The 25,855-nt window shown below is 36.0% G+C and overlaps 2 protein-coding genes across 6 annotated transcripts; one reads left to right on the forward strand and one right to left on the reverse strand.

Moving 5' to 3' along the window:
* Positions 1-420: 420 nt before the first annotated feature.
* Positions 421-10,836, reverse strand: LOC103970608 (DNA-(apurinic or apyrimidinic site) endonuclease 2). Of its 5 annotated transcripts, none has more exons than XM_018820205.2 (12): positions 10,600-10,836; positions 8,945-9,056; positions 7,098-7,331; positions 6,803-6,888; positions 5,075-5,190; positions 4,417-4,497; positions 3,802-4,002; positions 3,571-3,722; positions 1,870-2,600; positions 1,217-1,378; positions 828-980; positions 421-673 (listed from the first exon to the last, which is right to left on the reverse strand). In XM_018820205.2, exons 1-10 carry the CDS (start codon positions 10,705-10,707, stop codon positions 1,301-1,303), a joined length of 1,899 nt encoding a protein of 632 aa, XP_018675750.2. In that variant the 5' UTR covers positions 10,708-10,836; the 3' UTR covers positions 421-673; positions 828-980; positions 1,217-1,300. The 5 variants fall into 5 exon arrangements, with proteins under 5 accessions (XP_018675750.2, XP_009382722.2, XP_018675749.2 ...); XM_009384447.3 differs by having other exon boundaries at positions 828-1,097; XM_018820204.2 differs by having other exon boundaries at positions 421-695; positions 828-1,097.
* A 7,732-nt stretch (positions 10,837-18,568) lies between these two features.
* LOC135597044 (proteasome subunit alpha type-7-like) lies at positions 18,569-21,654 on the forward strand. The gene is made up of 3 exons (XM_065089455.1): positions 18,569-18,832; positions 18,943-19,357; positions 21,330-21,654. The coding sequence occupies exons 1-3, from the start codon at positions 18,660-18,662 to the stop codon at positions 21,489-21,491; spliced, it is 750 nt and encodes a 249-aa protein (XP_064945527.1). The 5' UTR covers positions 18,569-18,659; the 3' UTR covers positions 21,492-21,654.
* The last annotated feature ends 4,201 nt before the right edge of the window (positions 21,655-25,855 follow it).

The raw sequence follows: 25,855 nt of genomic DNA on the forward strand, positions 1-25,855 counted from the left end.
CAAGTAGTACATATGAAATGTAATGTGCTTGGAACAGTAACTTGCAGAGATTTAGAGATCTCAAAAGTCAATTGCCCAATTGCTAGTGGCGATGGACGTAAGCGAATGGGCCTACAGAGAAAAGACGTATACTAAGATTTAATCTGAACCATTTTTACATAGAATCAAGTCTATACTTATTATTTATTTAAAAAAGCCCTCCAAAAGGAAAAAAAAAATGTACAGTACTTATCATTTTGGCTATTAATTAAATATTTGTAAAAAGATTATGATGGAGTATTAAGAGTTTTCTAGGTATTTATTTATATTTTAAATTCAAACTAGTTAACCAGAAGGGAAAGTGAAGGGAAATCTATATGCAAATTAGTACCCTGCAAAATAAGACTACAAATCCCAAAATAAAACTATTTACTACAAACAAATGATTGAAGGGAATTTTATTTGTAAATAACTACTATTGCAAGGATGAAATCTACAAATCCCAAAATAAGAGCGAGAGCGCTATATTACATTCTTTGCCAATGAAATGGAAAGTTTGTCAAGTGCAGATACAAGAAGAAGCTCAAGATCATGATACATTTATCTTCCTCCATGCTCAACTTGAGAATTAGCAGCATGGATTACCTGATAATTTCCAGCAGCATTTCCATTCCACTGCCTTAGTGATTTAATGCTATCAAGTCAAAAGTATGTTTCTGTCAGAAGGATAGAGAAAAGAGAGAGAGCGAGAGAGAGAGAGAGAGAGAGAGAGAGAGAGAGAGAGAGACTAGCATCACCAAGCAACAATGAAAATAAATACACAACAAAAATAATAAATCAAACTTTACCTATTTGCTCTGTATGAGAAAAATACTGAATAAAGCTGAGTTAGTCCTGTGATGGCTGCGGGATAGCCACCAGCAACTATCAAGCCTAGAATCCTTGTTCTACAAATACATGGCTGTGAAACTGTTGCAGCAACTTGGTTACTTCAGTCAACTCTGTCAACAAATCAGGCTTTTCTGAATTGAGGATGAGCATGTCAACACTTATCTGACAGTGCAAGAAAAGAGAGAACAAGGTATCCTAGTAGAAAGTAATAATAGAATTTGAAATTCCTGCAGCAAAAATCAACCATTGATGACATGATAAAAAGGAATTAGGCATGAAAATCTTGGAAGGCATGGGTGAGTTCTTGAAAGATGCTTCAGATTTGACAGCAAGAATTAACACTTACAATAATATATAACACGAGCACAAGCATCGAAGTCATCATGTCCTGCAGTAGTTTCAGATTTCCATGAAAGTGATTGAAGCAAATTCACTTGTGTTTATCTTTGGATTTCGCAGAACCCCACTGGAAGTGACCACAGTTCGCTTCGGGATTAGATGCAGGTCCCTAGGACAACAAAGTTGGAAGTATGTCTGGAGTCAACATCAGGAAAACACTATGACCAAGTTACAAATAAGAGTAGCACATTAAGACCAACTTACAAATAAGACTTAACACACAGGACAATTCAAAGAAAATTTTGGTCTAATTTCAATTTAGACCACCAAAGTGGCAGCTTTGTATGACAAAAGACCTTGTGCATATTAAATTTCTAATTTTTATTGGTTCACAATACTAAAATAAAATCTTTCAACAGCTTTAGAGGTTTTAATATTTCAGCTTCATTACCTTAGCAGCCGTAACTTAACTAATGAAGCTAAAATGAAATATTCTGAACAGCTTTAGATGTTTTAGATTGAGCTAAATACATTCTAGCCCCATGTCTTTGGGCAGCTTCACATAACTACTGAAATCTATTGTGTTTTTAGCAATTGAATAACTAGAAAAAAATATATATGTTGTTACACAAAATGGTCACAGGACAGATGTTTGAGTACCTGAGCACGAGCACAGACATAGAAGAGACGACCTCTATTTGGGCCTTCTCTTTTCACAGACCTTGAAACACAAGGTTCACCATGACCCTTGCAAATTGGTATAGTCATCTTCATCTTCTGCTGAATCCTTTGCCACTCTTGAACTGCAAAATTATCATTCTCCCTTTTAACAGGAAAGCATGGTTCTGAAACCCTCTTATCATCATGTATGTCTATGCTGGTCCCACTAATTTCACAAGAGTGATTTGCATATTCGTTCTTTAAATCCGACTGTTCTGTTGATTGAGATGTCTCCTCTCTGATTTCCCCAGGATCAGCTTTAGGAAATGTCAAATCATGCTTCAGAGTCTCCTCATCAGCAGTCATAACAATCTTGGGTTGTTTAAAAAAATACTTCAAGGTAAGTTGAGAACATGTATTGTTTCTTGTCATTTTCTTCACTCCTCTGGTGCAATCAGAAGACAGATATTTTAGGTTCTCAGTTTTCTTCTGAGAAAAAGTGAGACTGGAATCCTCATTTAGACTTGGATTAGGTTTCTGTCCTGAATTTAAATTGGAAAAGCACTGGTCTGAAGAATGTTGAGATGCATTGGCAATGATATCCTGCTCTATTTTGCTACAATCTTGGCTTGAAATTTCACATTCATCATAAGTTACTCTTGCATTGCTGTCACTCAACAAGTTATTTTGCAAGCGATGATGTGAAACTTGCCCTTTAACCAGGAAGGAGACTGCAGAAACATACGAGTCAGAAATCACAAAAAAAAAAATCAATATGTGAAAAATCATGGACAAAAAGAAATATGAAAATGAGAAAAGTAACAATGTAGCAAGACTGGAACAGCTGGTGTTTTGTAATCACCATGATGAACGATGCTTTCCCATAATCATATTACTGTATTTTTTGACTCTCATTAACTTGTCTAGTGATATTATCCATACTTGTCAGTACAGGTTAGTAATTAACAGTTCAATGCCCAACTGGGATGTAAACTAAATGATTTTGCTTGGTTTAGTCCAGTATGGGCTATACCATTTTACATGCTCATCCTAACAGTTTTACTGGGCAACAAGAGAATAATGAACTATATCACTTCCTTTATATTAAGTTTCTAACAACTGCCACAGGCCCACAAGTCTTTTTTTGTTTTTCCTCTCTCTCTTCTCCCAGTGACATATGTTGCACTGCTGCTGCCTTCTCCTACCAGCATGCATCCTCCTTTGTCACCTCTTCCTCCTCCACATTGTCCCCTCCTGCGTTCTCACTCTATCTTTCTCTCTGGTTTAGGTGGTACCAAATTACCAATCAATGTCAGTACCATGTCAGTCTGACCACCAGCTAGTATTGGTAGTGGACTGAGATTTAAATATGTCTACATTTTGATTAAAAAAATGTATCCACATTTTGATAAAGGACTGAGATTTCCTTTACTGAGGAAATCTATCCACATTTTAATAAAAAAAAATCAATTTTAACATCATTTGTGCAAATTTCATAGAGTAATTACACATTGAAATAAACAAATAAAAGATCGTTTGCAAGAATTTAAGATAAAACAAGGAAACAGTTCTGGTATTTTTAATGTATAACCCTACTTAAACTATTAGGAAAACATAGTCTTGAATCTTGATGACAGCTGAAATTATATATACTTATACATATATGTTCATCAGCAGCCAAACAATTGAAATGTTTCTCACCGATACTCTGTTGCCAACCACGAACTTCAGGAATATATCTAACAGCTATGGATGGAGTGCTGTGTGTGGGAAGATCGGGTACATCTCTTAATATGACGTAAACAGGAACATGATCCGAACCTTCCAATTTGATTTTTCTCCCTCCTCTCCACCTGCAGACAGCATAATTTGAAAAAAGAAAAAAACAAATGAAGCAAGTAGTAACTTGGCAAAATGTGCATTGATAATTACTTGGGTGCATTCCCAGAATTTCCCCTTCTAAACTGACTCATGATGTCACATGCTTCAACATGGCAATATAAGAAGTAATGATCTTCAGTATCATGCTGCTGATGCAAGCATGGTCCAGCAATAAGAATATGGTCAATCCGAGAACCATAGTTGAATTCCTCAGCTCCAACACGTGGTGAGAAGCAAGTATATGCTTCTTTTCTGTATTAAATACACAGAAGCAGGGACGTGAGCAAGGATATCAGAAACTAATTTACTAAATAGTTCACCTGTGATATTATGAAATATGACCATCAAAAGCATAAGATACATTGAAAAAAAAGCATAAGATAAGTAGATAAAAAGCAGCATAATAAAACCATAATTGACATTACGGTGCAATGAGGTGGGCCTTGGCCCAATGGTACGGCTGTGCAACATCTTGCTGGCATAACATTACATGCTGACATAAGCACTAGACAAATGAAACAATTGTATATGTGCAAAGGCATATTTGATCAGTAAAACCCTGATCAAGTAGGTTGGCAAATTTATTATCTCATAAACTTAACAAGTTACTTATTGCCTGTTTCTTATCTATATGAAAACAGAGGTCACAATGAGACAGGACTGTACCTTCCGGGGTTTTTTGACCGAAAAACATCAAAAAAGGGACCTCCACATTCTCTAAGCAAAGATCGCAGCCATTTTCGGAACCTGAGATAATAGACAAAAGAAATTGCATCTAAAACATTATATACTCCCCAGGATCTAGAGAAGATATCATACTTCATACTTAGATTTCAGAAAAATCTTATTGAAGAGATAATTGTTTCATTATTCAAAGAGTTGTGCATGACAATTTATATCCCAAATGACAAACTGCAAGTCGTGTCGGAATATGCATACATGCACATAGTTGTAAAAGAAAAAGAATGCTGCATAAGAAGGATGAGTTGAGAATAAACTAGCTGAGACCACCATTATATAATATTTACATTAATTTCAGATTGCCAAAGACCAATAGATGTGTTACAAGCCTAACTTGCCTGACTATTGAAGCAACTAAATTACAATTATGATTAAGAAAGGTAATGTTCACTAACTCTAAATCTGTTCACATAAATTTTACAATCGCAGACTAGAATCTTGGAGCAAAAGAAGTTGGACCTGAGATGAAATCAGCTGATTGTCATGTGACTGTAAAAAAAAAAAAAAAATTCGCTTCTCTTTTAGAAATAACAATGACAAACTTGTTCCATTAATAAATGAAAGTGGATTTTCAGGAACTTACATGTTCTTTTCAAAATCTGGACTTGCATCACACCTATCTATGGCAGCAGGAGCAATATTAAGATCTCCCACAACAAAAACTCTCTTCCCCTGGGACAGGAGAAATTCCCATCTTCTCTACAATACATGTTGAACTTATCAGTGATTGTATGCGCAATAGAAATTTAAATTAATTACATGATAACAAATCGCCCATGTCATAAGAAATTTTCATCGGGGAAACTAACACTGGTCCTAGCAGGCAATATGGACCACAACAACAAGTAGCTGTAATCCCAACAATTTAGGGTTGGCTGCATGGACCTTTTTCTATCATTGAGCTGTGTAGAGCAATCTCCTGGTTAAACTGATAGTCTCTTCTTTACATCCATAGACATAGGCTTATAATCTATAAGGCCATAACTAGATTGACCTCTTCTTTATATCCAACTATTTTGTATGCTACTTCTCTCCCACCAAACTATGATAAAAGTGAAACCCATATTTATGTAGGAAAAGGAGTAAAGATGTAGAAGGCATGATCCTCGTATTTAAATAGCCTCATGATCCTTTATTTACTATTTTTCATCATAAGTAAAATCAGCAGCAAAGTAAGAAATCCCTAGTCTTTTGTAGGTCAGACAACACCCAAATTTCAATAAGAAAAAAAGGATTTGCAGTCTCACACCTTACTGCTTGATCATGTTACCAAACGGATACTACTTACTAGTACCAGAAATGGGTTGGACTCATATGTACTGGCTATTGCAAAATTAATAACTAAGTATAGAAAATATAAAAGACCAGTTTAAGTTCATTATATGGATGATACTAACTGCACATCTGAGTTTTAAATCCTTGCTTAAGAGGACTTTTAATTTCAGAAATCACAATATATCTATCAAAGAAGATGGTCATCTTGCACTTGACCCAACTATAGTTTAAGTTGTCACCTTGCCCACTCCTGAGATAGTTATTAAGCAACTCACCCTTTCTATCATCCATTTGTGGTCTAGAGGACAAAACTGTTTGTTATTTAAAATGGCTGCACAATGACAGAACAACAACACGAGGCTGTAATATTCCAACCACTTGGGTTGGCTACATGGACAGTCTCAATTTGGACAACAAAGGACCATTCACTAAGCTAATGATTCTTCTATCATACAGCATTCTCAGAATGATAACATCACTTATTTGCTAGCCAACATTCTGGACTAGCAGTAAACATATCTTAAAGTTATGTTGTCCAAGTGAGATACCATATCATAATCCACCTATGTACATACTAAGAGTCAAAAACTATGCTGTCCTGCAAACATATACTTACATGAAGAATAAACTATTTATTTGAAATTTTAGAAATCATTATTTTTGTATCAAAAGTGAGTTACATCAGAATTACCCTAATGCAAAGAACAGAAAGTAGTACCAAGTTTGGTACATACCATGAGACAACTGCCTTTCTCATTAACCTTGCTTAAAAGGAATGTTTCACAAGATTCAATTTTCCAACTGTACAGAATATTGACTCTGTAAGATATATCAGCCTCTCCTGCTTTTAATTCATGTGAGTACAAACTGCAAAGCTCCCAATTTTGCAACAGGATAAAACAGGTGGAGGAGGTCAAGAATAGTATCTAAGATACAAACTGTGATCAACAAAATCCCAGGACTTGCTGATCCATCATGAAATAAGTACATAAAGAGCATATTGAGGCATATCATACTGGGGAGGGAGCAACATTACCTGTAAGATCTTGAAGAAAATGAACTTAAAGCGGCATCTCTCCTCATCATCATCTTCAGCTCGTGGTCCGTATATATTAAAAAGTACTGTATTGGCAACAAGTTCCAAGGGGAAGGTTCAATAAAGTTGTAGTCATGGCAATGAAATTGAGGATGATGTTCCAAACATAGACTTGATAGCCATTATGAAAGAGTGAAGTCTGTGCATGTGTCATGCATGGATAGAATAATGTATCTGATACAATTATAATCTCTCCATCATGGTTATAACTTTAACCATTGATGATTTGACTCACCAAAATGACCATGATCAGTGATAATACAACGCCCTTCACTATCCACTTTTAACAAATCATCATCTGTGATCTCAAGATCTTCCTCTTCAAATGGTGCTTCAAGCATGAAATCTCTTATTATCTCCCTCTTTCTAGGACATTCAAGAAGACCAGTAAAGCCTTCTTCTGCTTCTAGAGGTAGTGCTACCTCATTGCTGAAAAATGCTGACTTCACTCGGCAAAATGTTGCAACACCTAAGTACTGGAGCACATTACAAGAGGCAGAGGCTAGAAAGTTGACTCCATTAAAGATAGACAAATTACACCTCACAGGTATGGCAAATGAATACCATGCAATGTTACTGACACTAAAAATAATTGCAGAAAGTAATAGGAAAAACCAAAGGGCAAAAAGCTAATTAAGTATAATACAAGAATTTGCAGACGGATCTGCCATAACAAAACCAAAGAAATTTTTAATGAAAATAGTAAGAACATATGTTTGAAACTAAAGAAATTGCACCATTGCTCTATCTAATTGAGCTACAGAACTCAAAAAGATTGCCAAAAATGTAAAATTGCCGCATAGTTTTCATATGGATATCATTTCTCATATTCATATGTAACGAAAGATGTAGTTTATATATTAAAGAAATCTAAACAACTTTTATGATTCATGTCAGATCCATGACCTGATCCTACTTAAATAATTCACAATCAAACTGCATTTTCCATTTGTTACAGACATCACAGTGCCATCACAATTGTCATGTGTACCACAGACATTCTTCATCACCACGTGAGACAAATAGGAAAGGTAGAGTTTCTATAACCTGTTGAGAAGGTAAATATCATGGGATTCAAAAGCACTCTAAAATAATTTTATTTACTCTTCTTAACATTAGCCAATATTTTGTTCATATGGTGTTGGCGAAGTATCATGTTCATAATGGACCTTATTTGCTATGTTCAAAACTAGAAGCAAATAAGTTTTGGATCTCTTTATGTAACACGAGTAATAGTTAATAATTATAATAATAGCTTTCTATAATATAATTAACACTCAAAATCAAAATAAATATGTCACTGTTACTTTTTAAGGGAATTAGTTATCCAGCATCTTCTCTTTGTTACATCTTATGATTTATATATTTTTTCTCAAATTATTCTGTTGTCCCAATCCTATTGATCCAATCATGTAAATCTTGATCATATCACCCCTAGCCAATCCCATTTCTACTCATCATATTTTAATCTTGGTGTTAAATTGTATCATGTGGTCATGACAATCTGTATTAGTTTTTAAAAAAATGGAAGTACTTTAGGGAACATGAATATTGGTGGCAGGGATAACGTTGACATGGTGATGAATTCATAGGATAGGCTAGCATATTTAACACTTGAATTTTAGCAGTACTAGACAACAGTGCTATAGTTAAATTTATGAAACATTCAAAAAAGGTCAAAGATGCACTACCTTATTTGATTAAACTTTTTTTTTTCAAATGTCCTACATATCTTAAAGTTCTTTTTGGTTTTATAACAAAAATAGATTTTATTAAGACAAAAAATGTATGCTAATCCTTTGAAAAATGTGCTTATTTTTAGAATTATAATATTGTAATAGTGAAATTTGGACTAACTGGCGAACCAGGTCTTCTATGCACATAACTTTTTTCACATGATCGTTCGACCAGTTCAACATGATTGACTTTAGAACAAGTACAATTAAAAGCTATGAGTACTAGAAAATCATTCTTGTTTAATTGGATTAGCAAGTTACCTAGGAACATAAACACCATATGGTGGATAATAGAACGCTCACAAATCCTGGGGTTCAAATTTTCATAAAATCTATGCGGCCTTACCAGAATAGCTTGAGCGCCCTTTGTTAGTAGTACGAGTGCAAGATACAAAAGCTTCATAACCCTCCGCCATAGTTAAATCTACAGATAAGTCTCGTCTTGATAGCTTTGTTTCCTGCCATAAATAATCTGGTTAACACAATTAAGAACTTTCAAAGTATTACAGAATACAAACTATTAAGAAATCTTCATTTTACTATGAACCGATGCATGGAATTTCTAATGGTATATAAAAGAATTTAACATAATTTTGAAACATGTTGTGAGACAGTGGAAACGCAACAAGAAGTAGACCATGCCATTAGAAGTCTCAGAAGCAGAAAATATTTAATGGAAGATTTTTTATTGTTTGTACTGTGCAACAGTTTGGCCCACCTCTTAAATTATCTGAAGATAACTATATCATTCATTTTCAGTTGAACTCACAAGAAGATCCCTATAATTGTAGTTCCATGCGAAATATGGGCCATCATAATTCAACAAACATATGCATCAACAGCATACTAAGAATTTTTCAATGTTTTATTAGAATATCTAGCACTATATAGACATCCTCCATACTATAAGCAAGCTATGAATTTTATTGTATTAACCATATTGAAGTGATACCCAAAGAAACTGCTTAACCATATAACACAAAACAAAGTTGGTAAAGCATGGAACACAAATTTTGTCCATGAAAGAAACAGCATACGCAATTCAACGGAAGATATCCATTGCCCTACCAAGTTCAGATGAGTTACCAAAGATGACAGTCTCTGTTTTTTATTTTCTATTGTTCTACAGTCTTGGTTACCAAGTTCTGCATGAGTAATTTTTGGGCATATCTACCACGTTCATTTGAAAAATTAGATCAAATGAAAGTGACATGTGCACAGGCATACAACAGCTCGACTGTTCAAGGCAGAAGAAGCATATTTAATCTTGAGACCACCAAGGTATTAAGATTTTGATGCCCATCATTTCTTTTAACTTATTATGCACAGAAGATGAATTCTGCGTCCCTACACAATAATTTCACTATGATTCCATGGCCACAAGCAGTCAATCACATCCTCGTAACCAAAAACTGGATGTCTTCTTGAGTTGACAACAGTCATCAGCCAACCATATGACTCTGCAAGTACCTTCTACAAAGCTTTCTCATTATCAGATCGGGATGCAGAGGCAGCTTATTAGGGTCAGACACTGAAATAATAGTGATTATCTACACAACCTAGAAGCTCATTTTCCACAGTGCACCGTTTCCCGCATACATGACAATAATATCATGTTTAAGCAACTCCCTGTCATCACCAACGCCATCATGGACCGGCTTAACCTCAAACCCTAAAAATTATCATCTCATCTTCATAATTTCGCTCGGTCATTTATCCAAAGTCACAGGAAGAAGTCCTCCATCTTTAATGCAGGAGGTATCAGCCCCCTCTCCCTCTCTCTTAACAATTTGTGCAAGAAATCGAATCATGTAAATCAAAATCTCCCACTTCGAATTCGGATCATTAGAGCAACCCAACCAACCATGAAACCCCAAACGAAACCACAACCAAAACATTTGACCCAGAATTCGGAGCAGCAGCAGCTATTTAAAGGATCGTTATACAAAAGGAAGAGATCAAAAGAGAGAAAGCGAGGAGGGCGTCGGGGAGTATCAGTGCCTGGAAGCAGATGATGTCGGCGTCGAGGGAGGTGAGGAGGCGGAGGAGGGAGCCGTGCTGGGAGACGCGCTGCCTCAGCCCGTTAACGTTGTACGTCGCTATCTTCATCGAAGGCGACCGCTTCGATTTGGCCCTCCCCCAATTCCAACTATGGAACAAGAAATAGCGAGAAGGGCAGCGTGGCGGTGAAAGCCGGAAATGGCTACTATCGCCGCAGTTTCCCGAACTCTGCGTTTCCGCCCGATTAAAATGAAAGAAATACGTCTCATGTTAGTTTTATACGCCGTTTAATACACTGAATAAAATATAATTAAAATATATAATAATCGTAACGAGCGTAGCATTATATAATATGATGATATAAAATATAGGTCTCTTAACTCAAAAGGGGTCCGACTCGGATTCTCCGTTTGGTTTCCGACTACACGCGTTCATTGCCAACAGCCTGGCTTATATGAAAACACATGATTGTCACTTATAGTGTGACAATTCTTTTATATATATATATATATATATATATATATATATATATATATATATATATACACACACTATAATATTTAGGACAGGAATTGATTGGTTGAGTGTGCATGTACTTGAGTACTTTAAAATGATTTTTTTTTAATTAATAAAAAATATATTAATGATCTATCATCAGAGATATAAATGAAAGGAAGAAAAAAAAAAAAAGGGGTCAGATCACCGTTTATCAATTTGTCCATATGGGCCAAAAATTAAAGACAAATTATTCTAGGCTATTTATCTCTTATCGCCTATATACATAAAATGTCCAGAGAGAAATATTAAAGTAATTATAAGTTATCCCCTCTAAGATTAAGTATAAAAATAAATCATCGACGTTACATCGAGGGCTCTTTTCTCAAGAAAAACTCATATTTACTAAGAGACTTCGATCATTAACTTGAGTGTCGAAGGGATTGGGTTGAATAATTTCTCCCAACATCGGTCTTAGTACAAGTGGCATCTTAAGAGCCCATCATTTTCACCTTAGAGCTGTTGGTCATAGGTGCCCTGAAAGCTAATCACATGAGTGATGACACATATGACATGATATGCATTCTTTTTTCTTATTGTATTATTTGACATTTTATCACTTTATATTGCTTGTTGTATGAATATATATTGTGATGTTCATAGATCTATGCAATAGGAATCGGATCGTGATAAGATTACGAGAATAAGATCGATTCGTCTTTAAATATTGATCATAAATAATCATGATTATAGGTTACTTAAGAGGAACATTGAGATAACCGGACATACTAGTGTACCGTATACCCGTATATGATAGTGGTGGCTAGTCTCATAATTGTTAGTCATATATGCCTTACAAGCCAATCACATAAGTGATGACACATGTGACTTAACACGCAATCTTTTTGCTTATTATATTTTGACATTTATCACTTTATATATATATATATATATATATATATATATATATATATATATATATATATATATATATATATATATATATATATATTGTGATATCATTAGATTTGTGCAATAAGAATCGAATCATGATGAGATCATGATAATGAGATCGATTCACCTTTAAACACATATCCTAAATAATCTCGGTCCTAGGTTATTCTAGAGGGACATCGAGATAACCGGACAGACTAATGTATTGTATAACCGTCCATATGATAGATGCAGATGGTCTCATAGTTGCTCGTGTGGGGACACCGGAGGTATAATACAAGTGCTCCTTAGGAAATGAGTTCACTGATTGATCCGCTTATGGAATATTGAATGGTTGATGATGCCTTATTGTCAAAAAATGATTTCGTAGTCCTAGTGGTGTATCAGGTCCTTAGACTTAAGACACTAAGGATGTCTTGTACGAGTGCTCCATTCTTTGATATCGAACTTATAGGTTTGGATGTCCCAGATCTAGCACAATTAGTCATCGAGAGTGATAGTCAACCTTACGATGGCTATTGAGTGTCGATAAATGATTATCCACTCTTGATGTCATGAGAGAAATGTCACGTGTTCTTGCTAAAACAATTCCATAGCCAGAGTCATTCAGATTGAGAGAGAAAGAGTTCTTCGAGAGAATCTGATTAGAGAGAGACTCGAGTAGAAACCGTATGAGTTTGACAACACCATACTCGGAATACAGTCTCTAAGATATTAGATAGATGAGGGACTATAAGTACACGATAACTGAGGATAGACATGTCCAATGGATTGGATTCCCTTGTATCATTTGGGGATTACGACGTAGTAGCCTAGTACGTCTGCAATTGATGAGTCGAGTAAATTATCATGAAGATAATAATTCACTGAGTCAAAAGGAGTTCTGACAAGTATGACTCATAGCCAGCTCGATATTGGGCCTAAAGGGCCACATACATGTAGTAGACATTACGATGAGTAGATGTTCGGATATGAGATATTCGTCGAAGCCCCTATCTTATTGGATATCCAATAAGCCCTTGAATTATTAGATCCTATGGATGAGATCCAATAAGATCATATGAGAGATTATTGGATATAGATCCACTAATATAAGGGGTTTGGGTAGTTGGATAGAGATCCAATACCCAATAAGGGAGGATCCATTATGGTTAAGTTGATAGGGGACCTATATAAATAAGAGGGCTTCAATAGTTTATAGACTAGAGCTTTTGCTTCCTCTCATATTCTCCTCCCCCTCTCCACCTCAGAGCAGGCTTGGAGTTTTGAAGAGCGTCATCGCAATCCTGTTGTGTGGATCACCGCTAGAGAGGAGGGCGCTTGACCTCCTTCACCCTCTCCTAGAGATCTGTAGGGATTTAGGAATATACGAACATATCTTTGAGAATTGAGGATTTTATGTTCTATTCTTCCACTGCACATGTGATGCTGCCCCCAAGATTTTCCAACAATAATTACTCATGTGGGAACACTATGGCTACAGTGCAAGTGCTTATTAGAGAATGAGTTCACTGATTGGTCTGTTCACGAAATGTTGGATGGTTAATAATACCTCATTGTCAAACAACGATTCTGTTATCCTAATGGTATATCTGGTCCTTAGACTTGATATACCAAAGATGTTCTGTATAAGTACTCCACTCTTTGATACCAGACTATAGTTTTGGAAGTTTTAGATCTAGCACAATCGGTCATCGGGAGTGGCAAGCAAACTTACGAGGACTGTTGAGTATTGATAGAGGATCATTCACTCTCAGTCTCATGAGAGAAATATCACATATATTATTGCTTAGACAAATCCCTAATCAGGGTTATTCGAATTGAGAGAGAAAGAGTTCTTCGGGAGAATTCGACTAGCGTGAGACTTGAGTAGAAATCGTATAGGTCTAATAGCACCATGCACGGTATACGATCTCTAGGATATTATATAGATGAGAGACTATAAATACATGGTAACTGAGGACAGACACGTTTACTAGATTGTATTCCCCTATATCTTCTGGGGATTACGTGCGGCGTAGTGGCCTGATACGTCCGCAGTCGATGAGTCGAGTGAATTATTATAGAGATACCAATTCGCTAAGCTAGAAGGAGTTCTGACATGTATGACTCTTAGTCAGTTTGATGTTGGGCCTAGAGGGTCACACACATATGGTAGGCGTTGCGACAAGTAGAGATTCAGATATGAGATATCTGTTGATGCCTCTATCTTATAGGATATCCAATAAGCCCATAAATTATTGGATTATAGGGAGGAGATTTAATAAACGCTAATAAAAGATTATTGGATAAAGATTAACTAATGTAAGAGGCTTGGATAGTTGGATGAAGATCTACTATCCAATAGGGCATGATCCATTAGGGTTAAGTTGACAAATGACCTTTATAAATATGAGGGAACCAAAGGTTACTTTGGTCGAGTCTCTCGAGGTTATCTTGAGACACCGACTGGATCATGATGCCCACTAGATATCCATCGGAGATCTCAGATTCATATACCGGAGAGAGTTCTGTGCTTCTTGAGAAAATAATGGGAGTAGAATAAGATAGAAGACCATATCTTGATTGTTTACTTTTTGTAAAGTTTGTATGTTATTTATTTCTGCTACATGTTTATTTTTAGAAAATATTATTTTTAAATCTCTTATGTAGCATACTTGATGTCAACCATCTTACTGGTCTAAAGTATACGGATTGGCTCTGCAACCTGAGAATCATTCTCACAGTAGTGAAAATCGTATACGTCCTTGATATAATGATATCTACACGGTTTCTTGACTCCCGGGTTACAAAGACAACATGAAAAGATGGATGTCAGATCTATTCTCCAACATATTTGTAAATTGTTTGATGAACAGGGAAATACTCTGCAATATGATATATCAAAAAGTCTCTCCCGTGCTAGGATGATTGAGGGGACACCAGTTCAAAACCATGTTCTAAGAATGATTGAGTGGATAAAGAAACTCACAGGTCTAGGAATTGTCCTAGAGGATAACTTGTATATGAATTTTGTTCTTCAGTCCCTACCAGATTCTTTTTCTTAGTTTATAATGAATTTTAATATGAACAAGCTTGAGGTGACTCTCCCTGAGCTCCTCAATATGTTGAGGGAGGCTCAGAGCACGAATCTTCGCATGATGACGAACATATCTTTGAGAAATTTAGAGATTTTATTTTTTGCTTTTTCGTTATGCATGTAATGTCATCCCCAGAATTCCCAATAACTATCCAGAGTTCATTATATTTCAAAATGACATATAGATAAGGGAAGCCTAGTTAAAACTCTATCATCAATTGATTATCATCATAAATAAATAAGAGATTATTGAATCTTGAATATTAATTATAAACTCAATTAATGAATTTATCGACTAATATACTTTTGAGATAAGTGACGTAGGAAATATATCGACCAAGGACTCGAACCATTAATGGCAGATTATCGAAGTAGGAGAATCAAAAGTTGTGTCAAGAAAAGTATCATGTTAGAAATTTGACATCGAGTCAGAGGATTGGTCGACGTATCAAAGAATGAACTTCATGTTATAAGTTCGGGCATCATGTTTAAAGGATTGAGTATTGCGCTAAAAGACCAGATCTCATGAGAAAGTTATCCTATTGATATATCAGGCTAAGGAAAAGACGATGTATAAGAGATTCAGACAAATATCGAAAGATCGGACGATATGCCGGAATGACATAAAATGTGTTGAAAGATTTATATGTGTGTCAGATATATGGTTGGATTGTTAAAGTCTTGTTCGAGGTCTTTCTAGATCAAATTGAGTTGGTATTAGGCCAAAACCATACTAAATTATCAAGAGACCTAATGGGCTTGGACTTGGGCCAAATCGTGCCCATTAAAAAGGCCAAAACAGTAGCCTTAAGCAAGCCTAGATGATGGTACCACTAGACCCAAGCAGTGATATTACCTAAGTCAGCTGACAAGCACAAAAAGTGCTTGTCAATGCTACCAATGGTGGTATCGCCTATATAGGCGATGGTACCATCCAAAAGTTTAAAATTGCATGTCAAAAGTTACGACAGTAGTACTGTCAAGTGTTAGTGGTAATACCACCCGTACCCCCAATTTTTTGGGGATTTATTTTTTTTAGCTCCATTTTGAAACCTTTTTAGGCCTATAAATACCCGCTTGGATGAGAAAGCATCAATTTCTAAGTTTGTAAAGGGTTATAGCTCTCTCTTTGAGTATTGTTTGAGTATCTTCCTTCGTGAATTTAGATGCGATTCTAAGGTATAGGAGGTGAGAGATCTTATAAAAGAGTGAGTGTGGAGTCTCTCTCCTAAGCCTATTTAAAGAAGAAAAGATATAATAAGGGTAGTTGATCTTCGTCCATTGGAAAGAAGATCAGTAGTAAAAATCGGTGATCTCAAGGGAAGATGAATCGGGAGTTGACATAGGTCGGGAAGACTGAACTACTATAAATCGACATTCATTCCTTCTCTTACTTATGATTTGTTGTTGCTTACTTATTTATTTTACTCGAAACCCTTGTATTTTTTTGTTAATCGCATTTCCGATGTAGATTTGTTGATCGAAATTTAAAATTAGATAAAAAATTATTATATCACTAATTCGCCTCCCCTCTTAGTACTATTACAATCATAATAGTCGTAGGGTGAAATATACTTGAGGCGTGTGAGTTAAGAAAACCTGACCGATGCTAAGAAAAATCCATCATAGCGGAGACACAGGGCTAATTCTGTTCGAGATATGAGTCAGGAAAACCCAACATGCACAAAGAGAAATCTGTCATGATAGAAGCGTAAGATGAAATGTGCCCGAGACATGCGAGTCAAGAAAACTTGATTGACACCAAGAAACGCTATAGTAAAACCTAATCTGCTACGATGGAGGCGTAGGGCAAAATGTGCTTGAGATGTGTGAGTCAAGAAAACCTAACTTGTACTAAGAGAAATCCACCACGACGGAGGCGTAGAGCGAAATATGCCTGAGGTATATAAGTCAGAAAAATCCAACCCGTGTCAAGAGAAATTTGTTATGACATAATAGTAGGATGAAATGTACTCGAGACATGGGAGTTAGGAAAACCTAACCCATGCTAAGAGAAATCCGTTAAGATAAAACCTGACCCTCACCCGACTAAAGAGTGTCCTTTAGTCTCCACAAAGGGATATGTTGACAATGGACTCATTGGATGAATTAAATGTTGTACTTTAAGCCCTTCTAATAAGAGCCTAGAAGCATACTTAGGCAGGAGGGGGAGATGGGGATAAATGATAGGGAATATATTAATGGTCAATCATTATCCGACACATAAGCATCACATGAAAACTATCATAGAAGGAAAATATATTGGTCACCCTCTACTCGCCTACCCATGTAGACAAAAGTCCAAGGTAGGCCGTTTAGGACTATCTCACCCTGCCACCCATATGGAAAAAATGTCAAGAGAAAGACGTTGGAGCGACAAAATATTGTCTCCTCTAAGGCCAATAATAAAAACATATCCCTGACGCTGTGTCAAGGGCCCTTTTTTTAAAAAAAATTCACATATATTAAAAGGCCTCAGTCATTAATTTGAGTTATCAAAGAGACGAGGTTAAGAAATTTCTTCCGACATCGATCTTTTGCAAATGGCATATTGGGAGCTTGACACTTCCCTCTCGGAGCTACCTTAGAGTCACTTCAGATACTTTTGCGATCTCAGGTTTAGACCACGTACGTCGTTTTCCAAAAGCAAAAATAATTAGGGATCACAACAAATAGGATTGTAAACTAAAATTAGAATTAGATTAATTATCCTTATATCCCTATTTTAATTTGATTAAAGATACCTGTCTTTGCGTTATTGTGTCTCATATATCCCCTCTAGCCTTGAAATTTTCTAACGATAACAAAATCATTGCTTTTAATAATACTACAGAGATAAAAATTTCTTAGGGTTCATCGATGATATTAGCGTGGCTATCATAAGCTAAACGCCTACTAAAACCATTGGACCTTAATACTACGTTATCAGAATCTCAAAGTCAACAACTCTAAATCTATCAACTATTTTTCCTAAGAATTGTGACATCAGCATCCTCCGGACATCAAGGAAGTTGGCCATTCAATTACCTTTGCAAAAGTAACTAACCTTCTAATTGACAACCAATGAGATTTTTCATAAAAAAAATAAATGAAATTTTTATTACATTATATAACATTCATAAATTCAAATTCGAGACATATCACTCGTGCAAAACAATACACTCGATATCTCAATAGAGATAGTAAATAAACAAATATGAGAGATTGAAAATTCATTAATACATGACTTGATGACAGGACCCAATTAACATCCAGATCATATGAAGATTAATTCAAAATGAAGGAATATTTCAAGAATGATGGGACATGAACCTAATTTAATCGGTTCGATCCTCCACTCTCCGCTAATTTCATCGAACCCGAACCTCATGCGACCCAGCTCGAACCGTTCCGGCTGCCTGCTTCCTCCGCAAGCAATCCATCTCCCTCCGCTTTTGCCTCCGTTACGCACTAGTCTAACCTTTTTAGTGTAGAAGAGAGAATAAAGCCCTTTGCAGTAGCAGCAACAGAGCCGGCATCGAAAGCGCATCCAATGGCCCGCTACGACCGCGCCATCACCGTCTTCTCCCCCGATGGCCACCTCTTCCAGGTCGAGTACGCCCTCGAGGCCGTCCGCAAGGGCAACGCCGCCGTCGGCGTCCGCGGCACCGACACGGTCGTCCTCGGCGTCGAGAAGAAATCCACCCCCAAGCTCCAAGACTCCCGGTATTGCTCCTCCACCTCCTCCTTCTCGTGATCCTCATTAGGTTTTTGTGCCCCGATTTGTTAGGGTTTCTTCGTGATCGCGTTACCGTTCTTTGTTTCTATCCTTGCAGATCAGTGCGCAAGATCGTGAGCCTGGACACGCACATCGCGCTGGCGTGCGCGGGCCTCAAGGCCGATGCCCGCGTGCTTATCAACCGCGCCCGCATCGAGTGCCAGAGTCACCGGCTCACCGTCGAGGACCCCGTCACGGTCGAGTACATCACCCGCTACATCGCCGGCTTGCAGCAGAAGTACACCCAGAGCGGCGGCGTCCGGCCCTTCGGTCTCTCCACCCTCATCGTTGGCTTCGATCCCTACACCGGCGTCCCAGCGCTCTACCAGACCGACCCCTCGGGGACCTTCTCGGCCTGGAAGGCCAACGCTACTGGGAGAAACTCCAACTCCATGCGGGAGTTCCTGGAGAAGAACTACAAGGAGACCTCCGGGCAGGAGACAGTCAAGCTGGCCATCAGAACGCTGCTTGAAGTGAGTTTCTTTCTTCATTCCTTTGTTTATGGGTGGCGATTTTGTTGTTACTTGAACTGTTCGTTTTCTTGATGAGTTCAAACCATCGTCCTTAATTTTGCCAGAACCTGCTTTTGAAGTTAAACTGCATGGTTTTAACCTGAAATCTTAAGGTGGTAACTACTATTGTGCCTTGTGTTATCAAGGTAGATGGTTCCCCAATCTACCTGTTATTTTGTTGGACTATAGTTGGCCTCATCTCCTCAGATCACTAAGAAGTAAGCATTTATTTGTGGTATATTCTAAATACATAACACAAACAGGATTGTACTTAGATTGCATATATCTAGTTGCTTCGGTCATTCAACCCACTGATGAACTAGTGTATAAGGTTCCCATGGCTGATGTACAATTGGATTTAAACCTCAACGTAATAGGTCAGATTGGCTTCTGTACCCTGGTATAGTTGATACCAGAAATGATACGTGAAGGTGTTAACAATAATTAGAAATTCATTCATCTGTTATTTAATCACATGCAAGTGCCACAGTATTTGGCTCCAGTTTGAGTATCCAATGAGTATCATCTCATTTGGCCTTTTATTTTTCTGGCAAATCGGTTCTTTATCCCCTTGAAGTTCAGAATAGTTGCACATTTTCATATGCCTTAATCGTTGCTGCATGAGACATTCCCAGTTCTGAATGTAGATGCAACATATAATGGTACACATACTCTAAAAGAGAACGTCTATCTTCATTTCTCCTAAATGCATTTGAAAACTGGGATTAGTCCATATAGTGTTGATCAACTGTACCTTAGTCATCATGACTTCAGTTTAGTTTCATTTAAATTTGTTGTCATCGTTTAATTTTTTTTGTCATCCCAAAATGTTATATTCTTGCAAATCCTCCTCGGACATCAGTATTCATTATTTGATTCGTCCATGGTTGCTATTAAACAGTTGAATACAACCACCACTTTCAGAAGCATACTCTTAATACTTGATATTTTCTTTCAAATGAATACACACCTTCCATTTATGCCATATGCTAGCAACACAATTTTTCACACTTTTATCCACTTGAAGGATATCTATTTATGCATTTAACAACTAACCATTGGCCCATTATTTATGGTTGCTTCTTGTCATCATCTTGCTATCAAGTTCCATTCAAGATCTTCCTTACTGTCCAACAATTTATCATCACTCTATAATACACTATTGCAATTATGATCCAGCATTTTGTCAGGTGAATCTCTCATACAATATCTACTAGCAACTTACGTTTCCTCTGTATACACAGGAAAACAAACTAGTTAGTTGATCAGGTGAGTCCTTAGTTACTTCACTGTAGCATAACATATTGTATGGGGGATTGTATTGTATGTTTTTGGTTCACTTGTACAGTGATATCAGATCAACGGCTTAATATTTCTGCCAAGCTTCTGTATTGGCAGCCTAGGGGGTTTCAATTTGATGCTTGGCTAACATGCTAAAAATTGGCCTTGCCGTAGATTAATTTGCCAAAATTATACTGTTCAAAATCCAATCCTTGATTTTTTCCCTGAAAATACTACCTTTATTTTATTTTTTAATAATTATATATTTGAGCTTTAATGTAGTTTACTCGTTTTGTTTTCATTCCTCCTTTATTTTTTTTTTCGGTGTAGTATCCTAAAATTTTCTTCGCATCTATCTGCTGGGCTAAATTTTCATCCAGAATCCTCTTGCATCTATTTTTTCCATTGTATTTGTTAGTACTTTCTTTTATTTCATCAGTATTCATACTTTTAATGTATGTGAACATTAAGTGCATCCCATATCTAATGTTTGTTTACCAACTTGGACAATTTGCATCTTCTTCAATGAAGCTGTTATCTTATCCTCTTTTTGTCAAAATGGGACATCATACTGCAAATCCAAAATAAAACAGTGTAGGAGATGCATTTTGTCATTTGGATTTGATGAGAATAATTATAATTCTTTATTTAGGTTGTTGAGAGCGGTGGAAAGAACATAGAAATTGCTGTATTGACCAAAGAGCATGGTCTTCGTCAACTTGATGAAGCTGAAATTGATGCAATTGTTGCTGAGATAGAGGCAGAGAAAGCTGCAGCTGAGGCTGCAAAGAAGGCCCCTTCAAAAGATACCTAAATTTGGATATTCTGATCAGCTCCAGTAACTTTTCTTATTTAAAGTTGTTTTTTTAATTCTAAGACTTCTTATTTGTGGGCATTTTGGTTTATGTGAACCAGTAGAACTTCATTCATTTTTGAACAAGTTTTCCTTCTATCCAAAACTCACTTTTTATCTTTTACTAATGCTTCTTTTGTTGTTGGTCAATATTTTAGTGACGCCGATGTTGCATATTTACTTAATTAATACTGTGGAAACAAAATCGACATGATTTTAAGGTCATGGTAATATGAAATGGCAATTGTGCTGATGGCCAAACCTTTGTTAAGTTCCAACTTATAATGATGGCATTTTCACATGTTTTTGCAGTACTAAAACTGGTGTTTTTCCCTTTATTTAAGTTGTTTATTGTTGTTTCTTGGGTTAGAAAATCAGGTAGTTGTTAATGCGTGCTGGAAGATAAATTAGTAACTTTATTGCTCATGGTTGGTTCAGCGGTTGTGTATCGAGGGGAAACTTTTTTAGTCATGTTTAGTTATTGAAATCAAGGATCTAAATACTGGTCTGGTACTAGTTTTGTTAACCTACTGGATGGGTATGATGCATTGAAGTATATGTTTCAATACCTGTACTTGGTTGGACCAGCAAATACCAGTTAGAATCTTCTGGTCCAACTGGTTTTTGGATCCTTAGTTGATATTAGCTGGAAAGATCCTATGTATGTCTCTATGAATGCTTTTCAGTCAGTTGTTGTGGCTTGAAGAATGGATTTAGTTGGTCTATGGTTTCACACGTTGGTCTAGGGTAAGGGTAAGGAAATATAAATGTTCCAAACTAATACGTTACAACTCTCAGGATAAATATCTTAATGTCACAAAATAAAACTAATGTATTATTAGAGAATTAATGCTATCATTTTTCTTGTTTATTAGGATACAATAATTAATTAATATTATATATAAAATTATTATATACAATAATTGTTAGATATTATTAAAATAATATTATATATAAAATTATTGAACTATAAAAGCATATGAATTAAATAATTCAAATTTGAATACATATTTATTATAAAATGTAATAATAAAACTTTCAATATAAAATAATATTGGTAAATACTTAACAAAAAACAAAATACTGATAAAATTAAATAACATTACATAATTTTGGCATTAAATAATATAAATATTAGTGTATGTCAAATTCCGAATATGAAATAACAAAAAGGAATAAAAATATAAAATTATTAATTATAAGTTATCGCAGAAATAAAAATATCTCGCTTAAGCATAAATATCTTATGTTAATATTTGTATGTTAGTTTTTGATCAAAATTTCATCTTGACTCTAATCTTGGAGTTCATGTACCAAACATGTAAGAGGATTTATCATTCTTATGCTTATTTTAGAAGAATTAGTAGACCAAACATTTTATAGGGATTTGATCGTTGTGACTCTGATTCAGTGGATTTTGATTGTAATTGGAATCCAATTCTAATTATGAATTGAATGCAGCCCTAATTTTTTTATACGCTGACATCATAAATAATGTACTAGATTTTTCGGTGTTCCACATTTTTCATAACTGTCATATGAACTTTATGTAACAATCTAGATGGTTCTATAAATATTTAGATACTTGATGTAGTTGTTAAAATTGCCGATATAAACAGTTAGCTATATATTACATTTGTCATTTTGGCTACCATGACAGTAGCTGAGAATGATGTTAGTATGGTTTGTGTTCCATTAGCGCTGCAACCCATTGATATTAGGCTCATGACATCTTCCCTAAAAAATACTCTCACTAGAGCTGATAATTGTCTCGTTGACAACTTGCTGATGTAGAAAATAAGCAGCGTGAACTGTTTTTATTATATGTGGCATAGGAACAAAGGCATTTGCAACTGTTTATCAATTAATTATTTGCTACTGTTCAGCATCCATACCATGTTGACAGCAGATGATTCAAATAACCTCAAATCATGTAGATAAGAGCTTCTGGAGTCCCAAGACTCTTTGAGATGTGTATTTAGCCTTTATTCATCCATGTTTATTCATCTGTCTCATGTGAAAAATGAGGTCTAGGTCTGTTGAGCTCAGACTAATCAAATCTCTATATATTGCATAGCTTGTTGACTAAAAAGCCAGTCTCACCTTCCCTTATGATTTTTATACCGATAGCAGATTCTGACTTTTATAAAGAAGGGCTCATGGTTGAGTGTCGGAGACACAAACAAACAATTTTCTGCATTGTACTTCGAGGTGTGTTGTCCGACTTTTTTCTCTACTTGGTAAAATGTTGTAGTAAATGACTCAACTAGGAAGCATCACATAAGAATGGAGTAAGAGAAGGGACAAAGAGAGACAATTACTCACAAAGCAAAGATGAGATATATGTGGTTGGGTCAATAATTTAGTTACATGGGCAAACAGCAATGACGAGTTTGGTTAAGGTGGAGATAGGTACAAGAATGTTGTTGCTACACTGATAAAATATACCCTTATTGGACAGGATGGTTCTCTTTTAAAAACCCAACACAAGATAGGATGATATGGAAGATAATGCTTATCCATATAGGTGATATATGAACATAGCGTAAAATAATGAATTCCTCGATCCTTGAGTAGTCGAGGCTGACTGAGAGATCTCATCTTTAGTGGTCTGATGTGTAAATGCAAGACATCCTAACAATAGAAATATGGATCAGAGGAGAACCATGGATTAAGGGACAACTCATCAGATTAAAGCTCAGTCATCCTCCTGATATCATTCACTACTGGAGAAGGGCATCCACAAGTCTTCATACAAAATCTGAAACCATGTTTTTTAGAACATGGGTTGGAAAAGCTGCATCACCCAAATCACAGAATAATGGTGGCAAAGCCTACCTTTTTATAGCCAAACATGCCAGGTTTATGGCAACAAAATGCTCATTGTTTATTGGACTTATCCTTGAGGAGTATTACCTCTAAAATTTTAGTGCAGAATTTACTTTGAAAAGAATCTGTGAAATCTTTGCTTACTGACAAACTTAGCATTAGTTATCACTGGAAGATTTATTGAGGTATATACTCCCGGTTGCTGTGTAACATGGTAATACATTATTTTGTGGATGTGGACATTTGCCTTTCAAGTGCTTAAGGATTAACTATACTTTTGTTTAGAAATACAATTTAAGTTTCAAATACTATTGTGTGTCATAAGCAGGGTAGATTGACTATTCAGTCAAGTATGATACCACCTTAATATAAAGAAAAATACGATCTCATCTTCTGTTGTGCTGGCAGTTGATTACAGTAGCTTGCCAATTCATTGTGATAATATGATGTACACAATCCAGCTTTCATACATCTCTAGAACTGATCAAATTGCTGATCCTATTTGATCATTTCTGTAGAGATGGATGATTGTATCAATTTGTTGAACATATTTAACCTTTTATGGTATATGCATCTTCGTGTTAAAAGTTGAAGAACTTTTTCTTGGAGGGAAGTTATTTCATAGGACATGTATTTACCATTCCTCTAAAATTTAGAAGTAAATTACACATAATTGTTACTTTAAGCTTTTGACTTGAGGATTTCACATCTCAAAAGATAGAGAGATGTAGGCAGATAGAGAGAGGAAAAGATTATCTCTGTCTTGATCTCACAGTTTGCAATTCGAAGTTTTAAACTTTTAACATGAATGGGATAACAATTGGATGGCTAACTCTTGGAAGTCCCACAACTTCTGCAAGCACTAAATGCCATAATATATTTAGAACAAACTCCTCAGCCCTTCACATAAATTCCCGTCCTATTAGGTGCTATACAACGTAAATTTATACATTGAGTTGGCAAGAAGCTTTCCTGCTGGAATTATCTGTTTGGTTTTGAGTGGGGGTGCGATGGGGGAACCATGCAATGCACATGCACTGACTTGAGGAACTTGATAGGATGGTTGCCAACTACCAACAAAATCAGGAAAGGACATATCATAACCCATATCTAAGACTGGCCCACAATGATATAGAAACAACTAAAAAATAATTTATGTTTATTGTGATGGGGCACCGTTTGCCTAAATTTCATGATTCAAAAGCATTTGCAAGTCATGTAAGAAAAGATATTTAATCGCCAAGATGACGGTACAATCAGACCACTTCCAAATGTGTTGTTTTGATTGTTAGGATCACTGAGATCACACTGCTTGATCTTATGTCTATTGTCTAGGTGGTGATACCATAGCAAGAAGTAACTCAAACATCTAAATCCTTCTCTCCTGGTCTTCTCCTTTATGTCTGTCATCAATAGTAGAACATTATGAGTATGCACATGACAACCATTTATATGTCTAGTGTTTGCATCTTTAAGTAAATACTGCAAGTCAACAT

Source organism: Musa acuminata, chromosome BXJ1-11, assembly GCF_036884655.1.
Source record: "Musa acuminata AAA Group cultivar baxijiao chromosome BXJ1-11, Cavendish_Baxijiao_AAA, whole genome shotgun sequence".
Lineage (NCBI taxonomy): Eukaryota > Viridiplantae > Streptophyta > Magnoliopsida > Zingiberales > Musaceae > Musa > Musa acuminata.

What these genes read in the sequence shown, in the direction of transcription:
- LOC103970608 (XM_018820205.2), bottom strand. Translation starts at nt 10,707, where the DNA reads ATGAAGATAGCGACGTACAACGTTAACGGGCTGAGGCAGCGCGTCTCC. An exon ending in CCGACATCATCTGCTTCCAG is followed by an intron (nt 9,057 to 10,599) that starts GCACTGATACTC and finishes TATTTATGGCAG; the next exon opens with GAAACAAAGCTATCAAGACG. An exon ending in AGGGCGCTCAAGCTATTCTG is followed by an intron (nt 7,332 to 8,944) that starts GTAAGGCCGCAT and finishes TCCAGTACTTAG; the next exon opens with GTGTTGCAACATTTTGCCGA.
- LOC135597044 (XM_065089455.1), top strand. Translation starts at nt 18,660, where the DNA reads ATGGCCCGCTACGACCGCGCCATCACCGTCTTCTCCCCCGATGGCCAC. An exon ending in CCCAAGCTCCAAGACTCCCG is followed by an intron (nt 18,833 to 18,942) that starts GTATTGCTCCTC and finishes CTATCCTTGCAG; the next exon opens with ATCAGTGCGCAAGATCGTGA. An exon ending in CCATCAGAACGCTGCTTGAA is followed by an intron (nt 19,358 to 21,329) that starts GTGAGTTTCTTT and finishes TTCTTTATTTAG; the next exon opens with GTTGTTGAGAGCGGTGGAAA.